Source organism: Megalopta genalis, chromosome 7 (assembly GCF_051020955.1).
Source record: "Megalopta genalis isolate 19385.01 chromosome 7, iyMegGena1_principal, whole genome shotgun sequence".
Classification (NCBI taxonomy): domain Eukaryota; kingdom Metazoa; phylum Arthropoda; class Insecta; order Hymenoptera; family Halictidae; genus Megalopta; species Megalopta genalis.
In genome coordinates, this window is record NC_135019.1 from 21,856,208 (window position 1) to 21,873,583 (window position 17,376).

Sequence of the window (17,376 nt, forward strand, 5' to 3'; positions counted from 1 at the left end):
CATGATAAACCTATAGTGATGCAGTACAGTAAAAGGCTTCGATATGACGGGCTTATACAAGAAGAACGGTGTGAGAGTCCTTGACTACTGGTTGTTTATGGATGTCGTATTCTCGTTTCGGCGGTGCTCCTCCGGTTGATGAAATATGGGTACTAGTTTCTTCACGCTGCGATCGAACACGTTCGCGGCGGTCTTCACTGTGACGGCTCGAATAATGCCGTCGGATCTGGGGTGGATCTTGAGGACGCGTCCTAGAGGCCATTGCATCGAGGGCACGTTGTCTTCCCGGAGAAGGACAAGCGTACCTTCGGTGATCGGATGTTGTCCTCTGGTCCATTTATTTCGGCTCGTTAATTCGTTTAGGTATTCCCGGCACTAACGCTTCCAGAACTGTTGTTTAAGCTGCTGGATACGCTGCCATACGGATAGTCGATTTGGATTGGTATCCTCCAAATCGCGTTCGTGTAGGCTCGTGAGAGCATCACCAATCAGGAAATGTCCGGGAGTCAACGCGAGGAGGTCGGTAGGATCGGAAGATATAGGAGTGAGGGGTCGCGAATTAAGGATGGCTTCGATGTTTATGATTAGGGTGTTTAGGTTTTCGAATGTGAACAGTTCAGCACCTACGATGCGTTTAAAATGATGTTTAAACGATTTCACCGCGGCTTCCCACAGACCTCCGAAATGTGGTGCTTGTGGTGGTATAAAGTGCCAATTGATGGCTCGTTTGGCTAAAAATGTTACGACCCGTTCTCGATGATCGTCAGAACGCAATAAATTTCGGAGTTCGCGTAATTCATTGGCCGCCCCCTTGAAATTGGATCCGTTGTCGGAATATAAATTTGCGCAAAGCCCGCGTCTCCCGATGAATCGCTGTAACGCCGCGATGAATGCTTCGCTGGTCAAATCGCTCACTAGTTCCAGATTAACGGCCCTTGTAGTGAAACACACGAAAACTGCCACGTAGACCTTGATGCGTCCGCGGTTTCGGTGTTGCCGCTCCTTCACGAAAAACGGTCTGCAGTAGTCGACGCCTACGTCGGTGAATGGACGTGTCTCTATGACCCTCTCTCTTGGTAGACTACCCATGATGTATTCCACGGGTGGACGGTTTGCTCTGCGACAGCACACGCACCCGTGGATTGTCTTCCAAACTTGATTCCTGCCGTCTATTGGCTAATATGTACGCCTCAGCGAGTATAGGGTGGTTTGCGTTCCAGCATGTAGTAGGTTCCTGTATTCGGACATGATAATGCACGTTGTGGTATGAGATTTGGGAAGAATAATTGGATGCTTCTGAGAGCTGCTTAGGGTCGAATTGTGCAGGCGACCTCCTACTCGTAGAATGCCATCCTGATCTAGAAATGGGTTTAATTTTGCTAATTTGCTGCTTAGGTGTGGGTCGATTTCACGCTGAAGTCTGTCTATTTCTGCCTTGAGATAGGTTCGTTGTAACAATTTCATAATGACGGCCCTTGATTGTGAGAGTTCTGCAACCGTCAAGCTCCCTCGAACGATCAGTCCTGGCTTCGATCTTCGACATAGTGCGATTACTCGCACCAGCTTCTCCCATGATGAGTATCGTTCGAGGACGCTCGTGTCGGTTGTGGCAGGAGTTGTTGCCATGCACATTGCACTCTTTCTCTCTGGATCTTCAGCGGGTGGCGTTGGTTCCCAACGGGGCCAATGTGTTGACCCTTGCCGAAGCCAGTGCGGCCCGTGTTGCCAGATGGATGGTTGCACGAACTCTTCAATTCCTTGACCTCGTGACAGTAAATCGGCTGGATTGTCTGAAGATCTGACATGATGCCAGTTCGTGATGGTTGTGGTTGATTGTATTTCTGCGATTCGATTCGCGACAAAGGTTTTTAAAGAGTGAGGGGAGGAATGTAGCCAGTGAAGGACTATAGTGGAATCTGTCCAGAAGTGGATGTGTTCAACCGGTATGTGTAGTGCCCTTGTGATGGTGTTCATGAGCCCGGCGAGTAATACTGCTCCGCATAATTCGAGTCGGGGTATCGATTGGGTTTTTAATGGTGCGACTCTGGATTTTGCTGCGAAAAGTTCCACGAGTGTGTCGCCATCAGTGTTGCAAGATCGAATGTACACACAAGGCCTTCTCGCTTGCGTCGCAGAATCCGTGTAATTCTAGTGTGGTCGCGGATGAAATGATGACCTTCCGTTGAAAGCGTACATTGTTTAGCAAGGGAAGTTTGGTGTAATACAAGTGATAATCCTCAGCACTCGGAATGTTGTTTAGTAGTTTTTTAACTAATGTTAACGGAATTCGAGAGCTGTGGGAAATAAATGGTTTTACCACTCATCCAAGATACTAGTGTATAGGTTTATTAATACGAGTGATTAGATATTTAACAAATTTATATTAAAATATTCTGAGTCCCAATCGGGGTCGCGTAAATTTTCGTCGGCGAACAGGCTCTCTATGTCGTCGTTGTTAGCCCGGTCTTTATCCGATACCGGATCATATACCTCCACAGACGGAGGAGAGTCCGGGAACGGATCCGGCTTTAAGGATTCTTCGGCCAGTTCTCTCCCTATATCTCGGAGCCTTTGCTCGAATTTTACGCTGAACTCCCGTTTTAGCGCGCGGACTCGTCGAAAGAATCTGGTTTTACGTCCCCCTCGACGTTTATTACGTGGACGCTTCTTCGAACCATTCATCTAAAGATTAATTTTTAGATTCATTATAAATATATATATATTTTTGGATTCTTATTATTATTATCCTCTCAGTATTATTAACCTTAAGCGTCACTTGGTCGCAGCTAGGTCGGCACGTGTAAGCGTCGCTTGGACGCAGCTAATTCGGCACGTGTCAGCGTCGCTTGGACGCAGCTAATTCGGCACGTGTAAGCGTCGCTTGTCGCAGAATAAGTGCCTCGTATTAGCGTCAGTTGGACGCTGAGTAAGTGCCAGTCCAGAGAGGTAAATAATGATAAGAATCACGCTTGATTTATATTTAGTAAAATTGAGAAACGTCCGAATACAGCTTGAACTAATTTCCAAAAACCAATTCAATTTATTAATAATATAAAGTCGGCGTTAGAACAATAAACCATGCACTGAGTTTTACAATATTTATATAAGATACCTTAATGTATATTATTCGACGTTGATAATTAATTTTAAGATTTTGTGTGGAAACGTAACGAACTCTTTGACTTCTGCTTGATAGACTATGTTCACGATTAACTCTTCGATTGACTCTTCGGGTGGATTTCTCCATAAAGCGTCTGCGTTGGCGTTGGCTCTGCCTTCCTTATATTGTATTTTATATTCGTATTCTGATAATTTTAATTTCCATTTCCACAATCTTGAGGTTGGGTCTTTGATTGAATGTAGCCATACTAATGGCTTGTGGTCCGTAACTATGTTAAATGGTCGTCCGTATAGGTACGGTCGAAAATATGTAGTGCAGTATACAATCGCAAGACATTCCTTTTCTATGGTCGAATATTTTTGTTCGGCAGGATTTAACATACGGGAGGCGTATGCTATGGGTAGATCTTTGCCTACCGTCCCCTGACTGAGTACACCTCCAATAGCATATCCGGACGCGTCAGTTGTTAAGTTGAATGGTTGATTGAAATCCGGAAATTGAAGTATTGGTTCTGTTACCAGGGCTTCCTTTAAAGTTTGGAATGATTGTTCCTGGGCTTCTCGCCATTTGAATTGGGTGTCCTTTTTTAATAGGTCGGTGAGAGGTTTAGCCGTTGCAGAAAATTTTTGGATAAATCTGCGATAATAACCAGCTAGTCCTAGGAATTGTTTAATGTGTTTTGGGTTTCTTGGTTTTGGGAAATTTTTCACTGCCTCGATCTTTTTGGGGTCTGGTTTTAGACCGGACTCGCTAATAATGTGTCCTAAGTAGGCAACTTCATGTCGTAGAAATTCACATTTGTCTGGTTGTAGAGATAGGTTGGCTTCTCTTAGACGATTCATCAGATTGTTGAATTTCATTTCATGTTCTTGTAGCGATCTGGCGTATAACACAATATCGTCTAGATATACAAATAATTCTGTCCCTTGCAGTCCAGACAGAACGCTATTCATTAGCCTTTGGAAGGTGGCTGGTGCGTTCTTTAAGCCGAATGGCATTCTTTTGAATTGGAAGTGTCCATATGGTGTTGAAAATGCTGTTTTGTGTGCATCCTCTGCTGCCATTTTAATTTGATGGAACCCAGAAGCTAAATCGAAAGTGGAAAAGTATTTGGCGCTTCCAAGCTGATCGAGTATTTCCGTTATATTAGGTAACGGGTACGCGTCATTGATTGTTTTATCGTTGAGGTTTCGGTAATCGATGACTAGGCGCCATCGTTTATTTCCTTGCGAGTCAGCTTTTTTGGGTACAATCCAAACCGGAGAGTTGTATGGCGATATAGATGATTCCACTATATTTGTGTCCAGCAATTCTTATACTTGTTTGTTAATTTCCTCTTTATGTACTGGGGGAAATCTATATTGTCGTGTGTTTATTGGGATATCGTCTGTTGTTGGAATTTTGTGCCGAGATATGTTGGTTCCTTGTAGTATTTCCCCTGGGATGTAAAATCTGTCTGCGTTTCGTTCGATTAGTTGTAATATATTCTTTTTTTCTTCCGAGTTCAGATGATCCAGTCTTAGTAATTTTAGTATTGCTTGGAGACGATCTTGATGGCATATTGTCGTTGTAAAGCATGTTTTTATTTCTTTACCCTTGAGTTCTTTAAATTGTTGCAGTTTAACCACGGGTATGTCGAGCACATAATCCTTTAACGTAGTGTTAGTTGCTCGGATATGAGCTCGTCCGTTACGGTTGGTTACGATCGCTTCACCGATGAATATACCATTTTCTTTGGTTATAATTTCTATGTTACGATTGTTGGTATTGAATGAATGATTAAATGGATTGTTCGCAGTTTCGAACCTACCTGCATACACCGGTTGCAGTTCGGCAAATTGAAGGTAAATAAATTGTTTTACCACTCATCCAAGATATTAGTGTATAGATTTATTGAAACGAGTGATTATATATTTAACAAATTTGCATTAAAATCTTCCGAGTCCCAATCGGGGTCGCGATAATTCTCGTCGGCGAACAGTTTCTCTAATTCGTCGTAGTTCGCCCGGTCTTTATCCGATACTGGATCATAAGCTTCTACCGACGGGGGAGAGTCTGGGAACGGATCAGGCCTTAGGGATACTTCTGCCAGCTCTCTCCCTATATCACGGAGTCTTTGTTCGTATTTTACGCTAAATTCCCGTTGGAGTGCGCGGATTCGTCGGATGGCTCTAGTTTTGCGCCCCCCTCGACGTTTATTATTCGCACGTTTCTTGGAACCATTCATCTAAAGATTATTATTTTATTCATTAAAAATATGTATATATTTCGGATTACTATTATTATTATTCTCTCAGAATTATGAACTTTAAGCGTCACTTGGACGCAGAGAGGGTTGGAAAGTATAAGCGTCGCTTGGACGCAGCTAGGTCGGCACGTATAAGCGTCGCTTGGGCGCAGAGAGGGTTGGAAAATATAAGCGTCGCTTGGACGCAGTGTTAGTGCCAATCCGGAGAGGTAAATAATAATAGGAATCACACTTGGTTAATATTGAGTATAGTAATAAAATCGAAACGTTCGAATGCGGGTTGAATTATTTTTAAGCAATGAACTAATTTTAAGATAATATAAACTCGGTGTTAGAACTAAGAACCATGCACTGAGTTTTACAATGTTTTTTTATAAGTACCTTAGCGTATGTTATGCGACGTTAGTTGAACTATTATTGAATTATTATTTTCGATAAACTGTTCGGTAGACTGGTGTTCGATAAACTCGTGTACGGTAGACTCGTGTTCGGTAGACTCTTTGGCCACTGTGTTTGGTAGACTCTTTGGCCACTGTGTTTTGTAGACTCTTTGGCCACTCTGTTTTGTAGACTGACTTCTGTGGACCTCGCCTGTGTTTTTATAGGGTGCAGCCAGTGGTCAGACCGGTGGGGGTTCCCGTGTGATTGCGTCTTCGCGGCCTGTCCCGCTGCATTCCATTCCCATCTTGATTTTGCATGTGTGCCGACTGTTATCGCAGTCACGTCCGCTGCATGGGACTGAGTCTTCGAGGCCTGTCTCGCTGCATTCCATTCCTATCTGCATCCGCTGGCGCGCCGGTCCTTATCGCAGTCACGTACGATCCGTGTGCCAACTTCTGCTTCGCGTTTCCCACCAGAGTATTGCCATCGCCACAACGACTGAGTGGGGACACTCGCTGGCGGGGATGGCTACGTTCGCTGGGCCATCGCGTCAGTTGAGTCTTAGGTTCTAGACAGTGCGGTACGATAGTATTAACACGTTCCGTGCCACGTGTACCATAAATGGTACACGTTAAACTTGACCATCAGGCCACGTGTACCATAAATGGTACACGCGGACATATTTATTTAAAGCGCTGAAGACATACATTTTGTGACAAATTTGATTCTATAAAATATATTTCCACCAAAAGGATGAGAGGCATTGTAAAAAATGCTGTATAGAACAAAGCACATATATTTGTTTAATCGTTATATACACAATAACTATTAATTACAATGTTTGACTTTTTTAAAGCAAGAGCTGCATAAAAACGGTTGATTCGGGCAATCACTACAGAATGTCACTACTCTTCTAGTTTTCTATCGCGTAAATTCAGTGCCAAATTTTTTAACATTTTCTTTATAACAAGAAGTGCAGCGTTTCCTTTCTGTCTCCGCTTTGCCCGCTTTCTTCTGAATTTCATGGCTTTTTTTAGACCCTGTCGTAAGTTGAGGAGTCGAACTGTTGTTGTCATCTTCACAATAACATAAATAATTAAATAATTTTTTTCTAAATTCTAGTATTGATATAGATTTTTGAAGCCGAGTATTGTATAAAATCCAAGCGTTGACAACCGATGTATTGAGGAAAAATTCAAATGCTATTTTTTTGTACCATTTTAAGGTTTTTCGTAATGGACTACAGTACGCTGTCATTTGGTCGGAAATATCGACAGAACTCTTAGCATCATTATAATCGACTACAAGTTTCGGTTTAACCCTATCAGATCCGTTTTTCCTAACAATAATCGTGTCTACAGAGTGTTTAGTGGATAACATTAGAACGTCTCGCTTGTCCTTCCACTTCATTAGGGTTATTCCATCTCTATTTTCTTTTACAAAAACTTCTCCTCGTTGTAATTCCTTTTGGACCACTTCTTTGGAGATTCTACGACGATTTGAACGAATCGTCCCTATTACATGCGTATTTCTAGCAATAAACTCTTCGGCTAAGTCTATGCTAGTATACCAATTGTCAACACATAGTGACATAGCAACGGCTTTAGGTGTAGTTTTCTCTTTCCCAAGTTGGTGACCGCAGTAAATTTCAAAATTGTATGTGTATCCCGGTTTGAAACAAAGCTTGAATATTTTTACGCCATATCTGTGCCGTTTTTGTTTGATATATTGCCTGAAAACGACGCGACCGCGAAATGGTATTATAGACTCGTCAATACACACCATTTCCGGCGGATTATAATATTTCGCAAAATTTTCTTTTAGTTTATGAATAATTGGTCTAATTTTATACAGGTGGTCTTCAGTATTTGCATTTTCATTGTTTACGAAATGGAGCATTCGTAATAGCAGTTCGAAACGGTTTCGTGACATCACCGACTTAGGAATGCTTTGGGCAAATGTTGGATCCTTTGACCAATATAAGCGTATTTCGGGTAATTTTACCAACCCCATCCAAATAAGAAGGCCGAAAAGTTTTTTTATTTCCCATTTGTTTGTGGGAATCCATTGGTTTAGGCGAGACGATTGTTTCTGAGACAATTTTTGGGTTGCATAGATGTTAGTTTGCTCTGCTATATCTTCGAAAATTTCTTCAGTGATAAATAATAGGTAAAATTCTTCTTCTTTCCACAAATTATCCAATAATTGTGTTCCGGGTGTACCCATGAATGGTATTAGTGACGGTTGATTTCCAGTTGGATTTATCCACTGGTCTTCTAAATTATTACGAATATTTTGTGCTTCACATTCACTTTCAGAACTATTTACAATTCGGCGGCATTTCGGTCTACGACGAACGGTAACCTCAATTGATGTATCGGTTGTCTCATCGGGGAAGACGGTAATAAAAATCTACGCGAGCCCTCCATAGTAAATGGGAGTTCTATATTACTGGAACTAGAACTGGAACTATATACGTCTTGTTGTTCCATATTGCCTATCATTAGGGATAAAAATTAAAAGTTGGATCACTTTATCAATACAAAAATGAATTATAAGATGAAAGAATAAACTAATGAAAGTTAACAATACAAACTTTTTTTCCAACAGAGACAAACGAAAAACACAAAATGTTATCTCCGTATATTTACCTACTCCCTCTTTTGTTTATTTTATTTCTCTCGTTTTTTACTTCGTTTTAAACAAATTCAAATACAGCAGATTCTTTTTACTCTTTGAAAAGTTTCAATTTGAGTGACTTTTACAGCCGAACTGACTCCAGCGCCACACGTGTACCATAAATGGTACACGATGTGATAACTACTTCAAACAAGCTACATACTTATCTACTGATGATATAATGAAATATTATGTGATAATGTATCAATCTTTAGTCAAAACATCAAATGGCCTGAACGACAAGTTAGGCAAAAATGGCTTGGCACGGAACGTGTTAATTGATAAGTTTTGATTTCGCCGTCGTCATCGCGCCAGGGTATTTATTGGTATTTCCTATCCTCTGGACGGACCAGGAACTGCCTGTACATCTTTTCGATGTCACCGGTGATGACGTACTGATGCGTGCGGAATCTAAGCAGGAAATAGAGGAGGTCGTCTTGTAATTTGGGTCCGGTGTGTAGGGTGTCGTTGAGGGATAGACCGGTGCTGGTGGCTGCGGATCCGTCGAAAACGACGCGGAGTTTCGTTGTGTGGCTGGAGAGTTTGATCACACCGTGGTGTGGGAGGTAACATCCCTCACTGTTGTCTTGTACTTGTGACATGTCGCCCTGTTCAAGATAGTCGTTGAGAACCGCCTTACGCTGGATCTCGGCGTAATTTTCGTTCGAGGGACATCAGTCGCTTATGGGCTATGGATTTGGATTCCCCCAATTTCGTCTTGTGTTGGTTGAATGGAAGGGCCACTATGTACCTTCCTTCTACGTTCCGTGTGATAGTGTGTTTGAAGTTTTCCTCGCACGCCGTTTCCGCGTCCGAGTAGTGACGTGTTTGTGGACCGTCTTCTAATTCCCAAAATCGGGTGAGGTCGCATTGTATTAGGGGGACCGGAAAGTAATGTCGTTTTCTTAAGTTAAATTCACACGACTACATTTTTAACAAGTTTTTATTTCTAATCAACAATATATTCACCTTCGTTATCAACAACCTTTTGCCATCTAGTACACAAATTTTCAATGCCGGAGCGGTAAAAATCAATCGGTTTTTCTGTAAAATATGTCGAGATAGCATTTTGGACATCATCAAAATTTTCTAATTTTTTGCCACTAAGACAATGTTGTAGTGATCGGAATAAATGGTAATCCAAGGGTGCAATATCGGGCGAGTATGGTGGGTGAGGCAGTACCTCCCACCCCAATTCGTTAATTTTGTCTAAGGTCCGTTTTGCACAGTGCGATCTTGCATTGTCATGTTGCAGAATAACTCCTTTTCTGTTGACAATGGTCGGATACTTTTCAATCAAAGACTGGTTTACTCGTTCCAGTTGTTCACAATAGACATCTGCATTAACAGTTTGTCCAGGTTTTAACACTTCAAAGTGAACAACTCCGCGTGTATTCCACCGAACACACAGAAGTGCCTTTTTGGGGTGTAAACCCGGCTTTGCAGTAGTTTGTGGTAATTCATTTCGGCCGAGCCACTGTCTTTTGCGTTTCGGATTGTCGTACAGGACCCATTTTTCGTCTCCAGTGATCAAGCGATCAAAAAACGGATCTGTACGGTGCCGTTGAAGCAATACGTTGCACGTGATGGACCGGTTGGCTTTATTCTGTTCGGACAGATTATGGGGGACCCAAACACCAGTTCTGCTTATTTTTCCAGTCTGTGGCAAATGTTCTTGGATGGTTGACCAAGGTTGGTTAAGGCTGTTTGAGAGTTCCTCAATTGTTTGACATGGATTTGCTTCCACTTCTGCCCTTAACACATCGTTATCTAATGTTGTTGGTCTTCCTGATCGATGGGCGTCCGAGAGATCAAAATTGCCTGATCTGAACTTGGAGAACCATCTTTGGCATTTTCGAACGTCCAATGCGCTTGGATAAACATCGCAAATGTTTTTAGTCGCAGCAGTTGCGGTATTACCCTTGCGAAACTCAAAAAGCATACAATGCCGGATATGCTCTTCTGGTATTTGGCTGGCCATTTCACCCCAAATTACAAAAAAAAAGTTTAATACTTAATTATTCAGAAGCAAATATGATACAATAACCTCAAAACCTCTTTGACACGCCTTCCAAGTACGTAATGAGCTACCAAATGACAATCAAATATCGACATGCGCAGAAACGACATTACTTTCCGGTCCCCCTAATATATCCAGTAGCAGAATCACAAAGCATTCGTATAAGGATACCATATTTGGTAATTTTGGATGGATTATAAGTTTTTAAGTTAAGCCTCTCGCGCCACGGTATCATACCTTCGTTAATACAAATGTTTTGCGAAAGATTGAAATTTTCTTCAAATTTTTTGGAGAAATATTCGATTAGGTATTGTACCTTGAAGAGTCGGTTACCATTGGTAGGCGTGTTAGCATTGTTTGCAAAATGAATATATGTCAATATTTGCCTGAATCTATTGCGGCTCATTGCCTTGGAAAATATGGGAGTCTCTATCAGTGGATTTGTGGACAAGTAATCCTCCATTCTTGGTTTTTTTACAAGTCCCATTATAATTATTAGTCCAAACCACTTTTTCAGCTCTGCCACCGTTACATCGAACCATTTGGCACTTTTTTCTTGCTCTTTATACTTTCCACAATTCTGTGCGTGGTATCTGTTTGTTTCTGTGGCAATAAATTCAAATAAATCGTTTCCAATAAACATATCTTTTTTTTTTTTTTTTTTTTTTTAACATGGAGGTAATCCCTTTACGGATATCCCGCCCCCTCGCGGGAGAGGGGGCAGGATTATGCGGGGCTCCATCGAGCCGCTCGATCCCGGAAGGGGAGCGACCGGCCCGACAACTACCCGCCAATTCCTCCATGTCCGTCTCGCGAGCTTGCAGCGGGAGTCTGGGATCCGCGCGCGCATTCCAACCAGACTCCCACGCTCGTCTTCATTCTTCCCCGGAGGGGGGCAGATGGCCCTCCCCCTATCACCCCTATCCGAAGGCGCTCGGCGACGGAGTGCAGAGCGCCCCCCCCCCCCCCCTGTTGAGCCGCCCGATGGACTAGCGAATCCCGTTCGTTTCGCCCGGCGGCTCACCGGAGACCACTCCACGGGCGCGATCGGCGCGCACCCTGGGTCTCCGCACCCCCCTACGCCGACCAGGATCACAGGCTCGCCTGCGATGCCGCTCTCCTCTTCCTTCTGCAGCATGACGCTCTCACAGAAGAAGGAGAACGCCTCCCATGACCCCGCACTCCCAGCCATCTCCGCAACTACAGCCGGGAGCGCGAGGTTCCGCCCTACGATCGTCCGCAGGCCATGGCACTCCGAGGCTCACGCTGGACACTCCTCCAGCGTATGCTGCGCCGTGTCCTGGGGATTCCCGCAGTGATGACAGCGCGCATCCACCTCCTTCCCGATGCGACACAGGTAACTCCCGAAGCAACCGTGCCCCGTGAGCACTTGCGTCACCCGGTAGGTGACCCTCCCTCCGAGTCCGGCATTTCGCCATTCCCAGAACGCCGGGAGGATCGCGCGGACTGCGCGCTGCTCCCCCCTCCTCCTCGCGGCCCCCAATGCCAGGCGCTCTCGCCACGCCTCCACGGCGCGCCGCCCAGCGGCCCCCCGTTCGGCAGCCACCTGGAGTCTCCTCTCCCCCGGGTCCACCCCCGCCAGCCGAAGGCCGCGGTCCCGGACGTACACGTCCGCGGGTCGCACAGCCTCCAAGTCGAACGGAAGCAGCCCCGAGATTGCCATCGCCCCCATGGATCCGCATCCAACGACGCGACGAGCTCTCGCCACGTCTGGTCCTTGGCCCTGGCGATCTCCTTTCGGAGCCCCGACAGCGCATCGCGGTACTCGCGGTAGCACGCGTGCGTCGTTTCCTGCGCACCACGCGCACGCCGGCGCGCTCACGTAAACCGGCGCCGGGCGGCATGGCATGCTGCACGCAGGCCGGCAATCTTCGCAGACCACCAATATACGAGCGTCCTACGGGCAGCGTCGCCGCTACGGGGCATTGCGGCGTCAGAAATCGCCCACAACACCTCTCGCAGCAGTTCGGCCCCCCGTTCAGGGGCAACCTGCCCATCCCCTGAAAGCCCGATTGCCCCCCCCCCCCCACGATGCCGCCAATGCCGCGGCCTTGAGCAGGTCGACGTCGACCTGCCTAATCCCCCATCGCGGCCGTCGCCGGCCGGCCCGTCGAGTCACGGGACCCCGCGCGTCGCTGGGGGCAGCTCCCACGTCCATAATAATTGGGACGTGGTCCGAGGCAAGCTCTATCTCCTCAGCCACCCTCCATCCCGAGACTCGACGCACGGCAGCAGGGGTCGCCCAGGTCAAATCCACAATGGAGACCCCCTGCCACCGCACGCACGTCGGCCAGGATCCCCGGTTTAGTAACCGAAGATCCAACTCGCCGCCCAGGCCAGCACAGCCTCCCCTTGAGCGTTCGTCCCGCGAGAGCCCCACGCAGTGGCGTGCGCGTTGAAATCACCCAGTACGGGGACTGGACGGGATGCGTATCTCGCGAGACACGCGTGCAGCCCGTCCAGGAATCCCCGGACCCCTCTGAGGGCGCCGTTCGGTGAGATGTACACGTCGACGACGGTAATATCCCCCCATTCTACCGCGACGTACCCCCTTCTCCTCTCCAGAAGGGTGACGGACGGGAATCCAGGCTCAACGCACGATGCGGTCATCACCACAGACCCCGCCTCGTCCCCGATCCAAAGAGGATTATCGGGGATACGGTATGGCTCTGCCATTACCTCCACCCCCGGTCCCATCTCGCGCAGGGCCTGAACATATAAGTCCTGAGCCCTGCGCGCGAGTGGTTCCTGATCGACGAAAACTCGACGGAATTTGTTCTTCCGTGCCGGAGCAAAACGTGAGGCGCAGATGTGCTGTGGAGTGTCTAATTATCTTGTTTTATGGGTTGAAAAATGCGGATGGTTGTACTGGCATAAAACATTCTATGACAACGGAACATGTATTTTGTTTCAAAAGGGTTTTGGCCAAGCGTAAGCTTGTGTAAAAATTACCTGTAAACAGATGATAGCCTTTGTGCAGATAATTTCCAATTGAAAGCAATTTTTGCGCAACCGTAAATCCAAGACCATATTTTTTGTACTAAATCTTCGATATCTGTATTTTTAGCTCCTTTGTAGCAAAAAAACCCTAAGCAATATTTAGAAATCGAGTCGCACAACATCCAAAATTTGATCCCCCATTTATGGTGTTTTTTGTTTGGGATGTATTGTTTTATGGCAGAATGACAGTGAGTACCAACTAACGACTCGTCGATAGATAATTGTTGATTTGGTATATAATGCCGCTGAAATACAGTATTTGCATGTTTGACAAGCATATCAAACCTGCTACATGGGTCATAATTCGGATGGCCTGGTTCAAATAATAACGTATTGTCAGTCAAGTGAAAAAACTTCAAAATCAGTTGAAACCTATCCCTTGAAAACATTGTCCTAAACCATGGTATATGTCGGGAACCTTTTATCCAATAACTATCAATTGTTGGCCTCCTCGTAATTCCCATTTCGAGTAAGACTGCAATAAAGGCTTTTATTTCGTATATTGTTGTCGGCGTCCATCTTTTTACTCGAGAATTATTCGAAATAGTGTGCGAGGCAAAAAACTGGATAGCATATCGATTTGTTTCCCTTACGATGGTTTCAAGCAGTGATGTGGTAAAAAATAAATTGAAATATGTTATGGGTGTAGCATCGGGGGGAGGCGCACATCTAGGTCCAGTAGTCTCGAAAAAATTATTTGTTGTTTTCGAAAACACATTTGTCAGAGAAACATTCGTAAAAGTTGGTGTTTCTTCTGTTTCTGAAGATGAAGATGAGATAAAAGACTCACTTTCAATCCTCAGTCTTTTTCTTCGATGAATTATAATAATGCTATCATCACTACTGGTGTCTGTTCTTTCACCATCCTCAGAATCACTAGCAGTCGAATCAACGTCCGAAATAAGAGCCCGTGACATGGTTATTTTTTAAAAATAATATATAAAAACGGTAAAAAGTTATTTTAGAATGCACTCGTGTTACAAAGTACGCGTAAGGTCAGACTACGTTCACAGCCACGGAGCAACAAAGATACACTGAAACTCGCAGTGCAAAAGCGCTGCGTCGCGGTTTTCGAGACAAAAGAACGCAGCGCTTTTGCGCCGCGTAGCAGTCAAACGGTTAAAATGTTCTGTTAATACTGTTACGAATTACTACACTTCTCCCGCGTCGCGGCATTTTATTTACAATAGAGAACACGAACTATAATACAACTAAATTATGTTAGAGATCTTTGAATTAGATGGTGTTGATCGCTCGACGGTCCGATCCCGACTCCTCGATTGTCCGTTGATAAAACACCTCCGTGGCAACCCCTCTCTTCTATTTTTCTTTAAGGAGTTGCTCACAACAGGGCAGTTTCACATTACAGCGACTTGATTTGTACAAGTCGCCGTAACAATACTGTTGGGAATCACTCAGTTTCTCTCGCGTCGCGGCATTTCATTTATAATAACGACGGTCCGATCTTGACACTCCGATTTTCCGTTGGTAACCCTCTTCCGTGGCAACCCCTATCTTCTATTACTTTTTAAGGAGTTGTTCACAACAGGTGTTACTCGCCGTAATGATACTATTGTATGTGGCTCCTTTCTAAAGATCCATTTGTTTGTGGCCTGTAGACGTATGTGGTCTGGTGTTGTGCTGTTAGAACACAACACCTCTTCTGTTGACCAATTCTGGCTGTTTCTGGTCAATCGCTAGCTTCAAACGATCCAGTTGTTGACAGTAGAGATCCGAATTTAGTGTTTGGCCATATGGAAGCAACTCATAATAAATGATTCCTTGCCAGTCCCACCAAATACACAGTAGAACCTTCCTGGCCGTTAGTTCTGGTTTGGCCACCGTTTCAGCTGCTTCATCGCGCTTTGATCATGATCATTTTCGCACAATGTTGTCTTATATGATCAATTTCTCACCTCTAGTCACCATCCGTTTAAGAAATGAGTCGATTTCATTCCGTTTGGCCAAGGCTTCGCAGATGGAAATTCGATCCATCATGTTTTTTGGTGTTAATTGGTGTGGCACTCAAACATCGAGCTTCTTTTTGAATTCAGCTTTGCGCAAATGGTTTAAAACTGTTTTATGGTCGATCTTTAGCTCCTGGGTGATGCTACGACTACTAACATGCCGGTCAACTTCGATTATTTCTGTGATTTTATCGACATTTTCGATGACGGGCCTGCCTGTGCGAGGTGCATCTTTAACATCAAAAATGCCCGAACGGAATCGACGAAACCAAAATTGCACGTAGAATGTTCGTAGAATCTTCGTCAATGTGTAGAATGGTCGTTCCCATTGTTTGGATGGAAGAGGTATTTAGACCCGTTATGTTGACCCTTTCCCTGGAAATGATTTTTGCCTTGCTTCCAAGTGAATCGTAATTTATTAACCCTTTGCGGTCGGCGACTTTTTCGGCCGAGCGAGGTGCCAGGTCGGAGCGAATTTCGCGAAGGTGTCGGACGCCTTACAGGTAGAAATAAAATGATCTTATACATAAATTATCTTATAAAAACGTTATATTTTAAGAGCTTATATATATTTACACCTTAAAAATGTAATTTCTCAAACTTAATTTCTGTATTTTTCTTTTGTATGATATTTGGAAAAACATTGACCAAGATGCATTCTTGGTTTTCCTGGACATGTGTCACAATAGTATGTGGTCTCGTGTCTTCCACCTGGTTTGTTTCTGATGGAACAAACTTTACAGTCACTTTTTGTCACACAAAGCATTACGTGAAGTTTCCCATTGAGCCGAATCTCATCCGAGTGGGAGGTCGATGTGGGAGGTCATCGCTACTGGCAAAAATCTCCTTTCAACTGCTTCACTAAGATTTTCCGGAATTGTAGGTGGTTAAGTGACCGCTCGTTTCTCTGCTTTTTTACTAATTTGTAGAGAATATAGGAATTGATTAAAGAAACTTCTACTCCCCCAAAAAATAATTTGCGCCACCACTTCAATGATTTCCGCATAAAGCAGTAGGTCGAGGCATACTGATCCGCCAGGTCGACGCCGCCCATGAATTTTATATAATTTACGACAACATCGGGCTTTCTAACAACAATTCGAACACCATGGTGGAGTGTTCGTTCTACGTTATTCGTCGTCGCATTATAAATATCTTTCCACGCTACAACAATATTATCAAGTTTGCGGTAAGCTACCATCGATTTTTCTCCTGAAGGTTGTCTTCTTCTAATTGCATCTGGCAAATGTTTTCTATTCGGCATGATTGTCCCAGTCAAATGACACTTCAATTTCCGTAATTCGATCGCCAAGATGTAGTTGGTGTAATATCTGTCAGTAAACATGTGATGTCCCTGCGCACCAGGAACTCTATTCAACAACATTGTATATAAATGCAACGGAATTCTTGTTGATACTGGAAGCTCTGGTCTGAGTAATGTTTGTGTTGTAAGGCTACCATAGTACGGTAGAATTCCGCAAATATATCCCGTACCAGAATCTGCCAATGTATATATTCGGATGCCCCATTTAGTCGGTTTTTTTTGGGTTGTATGTAATAAATGAAACCCGTCCTTTGAATTTGACGACAGATTCATCTGTGTGAAATGGTTCAAAAGTCTGGAGTTCAGCTACCTGCCGCTGAATCTGTCTCTACATGTAGCATCCAAAAAATTTGGGTAAACCGCTCTCTCGAGAATGTATTAGGGAAAAATGGAATATGACTTGTAGGGTCTTTTGCCCAATACTCCTTTAGATTGGCGGCTGTTATTGTCCCCATATTTATTATTACTGCGATAAACGCCAAAAATTCTGCATTCGTGACATTATACCACGTGTGCCAAATTGATCGTGAGGCCAGCGGTACGTGCGCTGCTGTCTCGGCTACCTGAATGTGGGGGCCTGTTGTGTCCGCGATCGCGTCGGCCAGATCGGCCACC

At 44.5% G+C, this 17,376-nt stretch overlaps 2 protein-coding genes and 1 long non-coding RNA gene across 3 annotated transcripts in view; 1 reads left to right on the plus strand and 2 right to left on the minus strand.

Moving 5' to 3' along the window:
• Positions 1–84: 84 nt before the first annotated feature.
• LOC143259840 (uncharacterized) lies at positions 85–1,089 on the minus strand. Its single transcript, XM_076523566.1, has 4 exons — positions 916–1,089; positions 678–810; positions 381–623; positions 85–281 (listed from the first exon to the last, which is right to left on the minus strand). Exons 1-4 carry the CDS (start codon positions 1,087–1,089, stop codon positions 85–87), a joined length of 747 nt encoding a protein of 248 aa, XP_076379681.1.
• A 4,198-nt stretch (positions 1,090–5,287) lies between these two features.
• LOC143259881 (uncharacterized) overlaps positions 5,288–17,376 on the plus strand; it is a 39,713-nt gene continuing 27,624 nt past the window's right edge. Inside the window, exon 1 of the long non-coding RNA XR_013033911.1 lies at positions 5,288–6,315. This is a non-coding gene — a long non-coding RNA (uncharacterized LOC143259881). The remainder of the gene's footprint in view (positions 6,316–17,376) is intronic.
• LOC143259880 (mariner Mos1 transposase) lies at positions 9,943–10,559 on the minus strand. Its single transcript, XM_076523878.1, is given in 3 exon segments — positions 9,943–10,166; positions 10,168–10,415; positions 10,478–10,559. Coding segments are annotated over 3 exon segments (537 nt in total). The 3' UTR covers positions 9,943–9,959.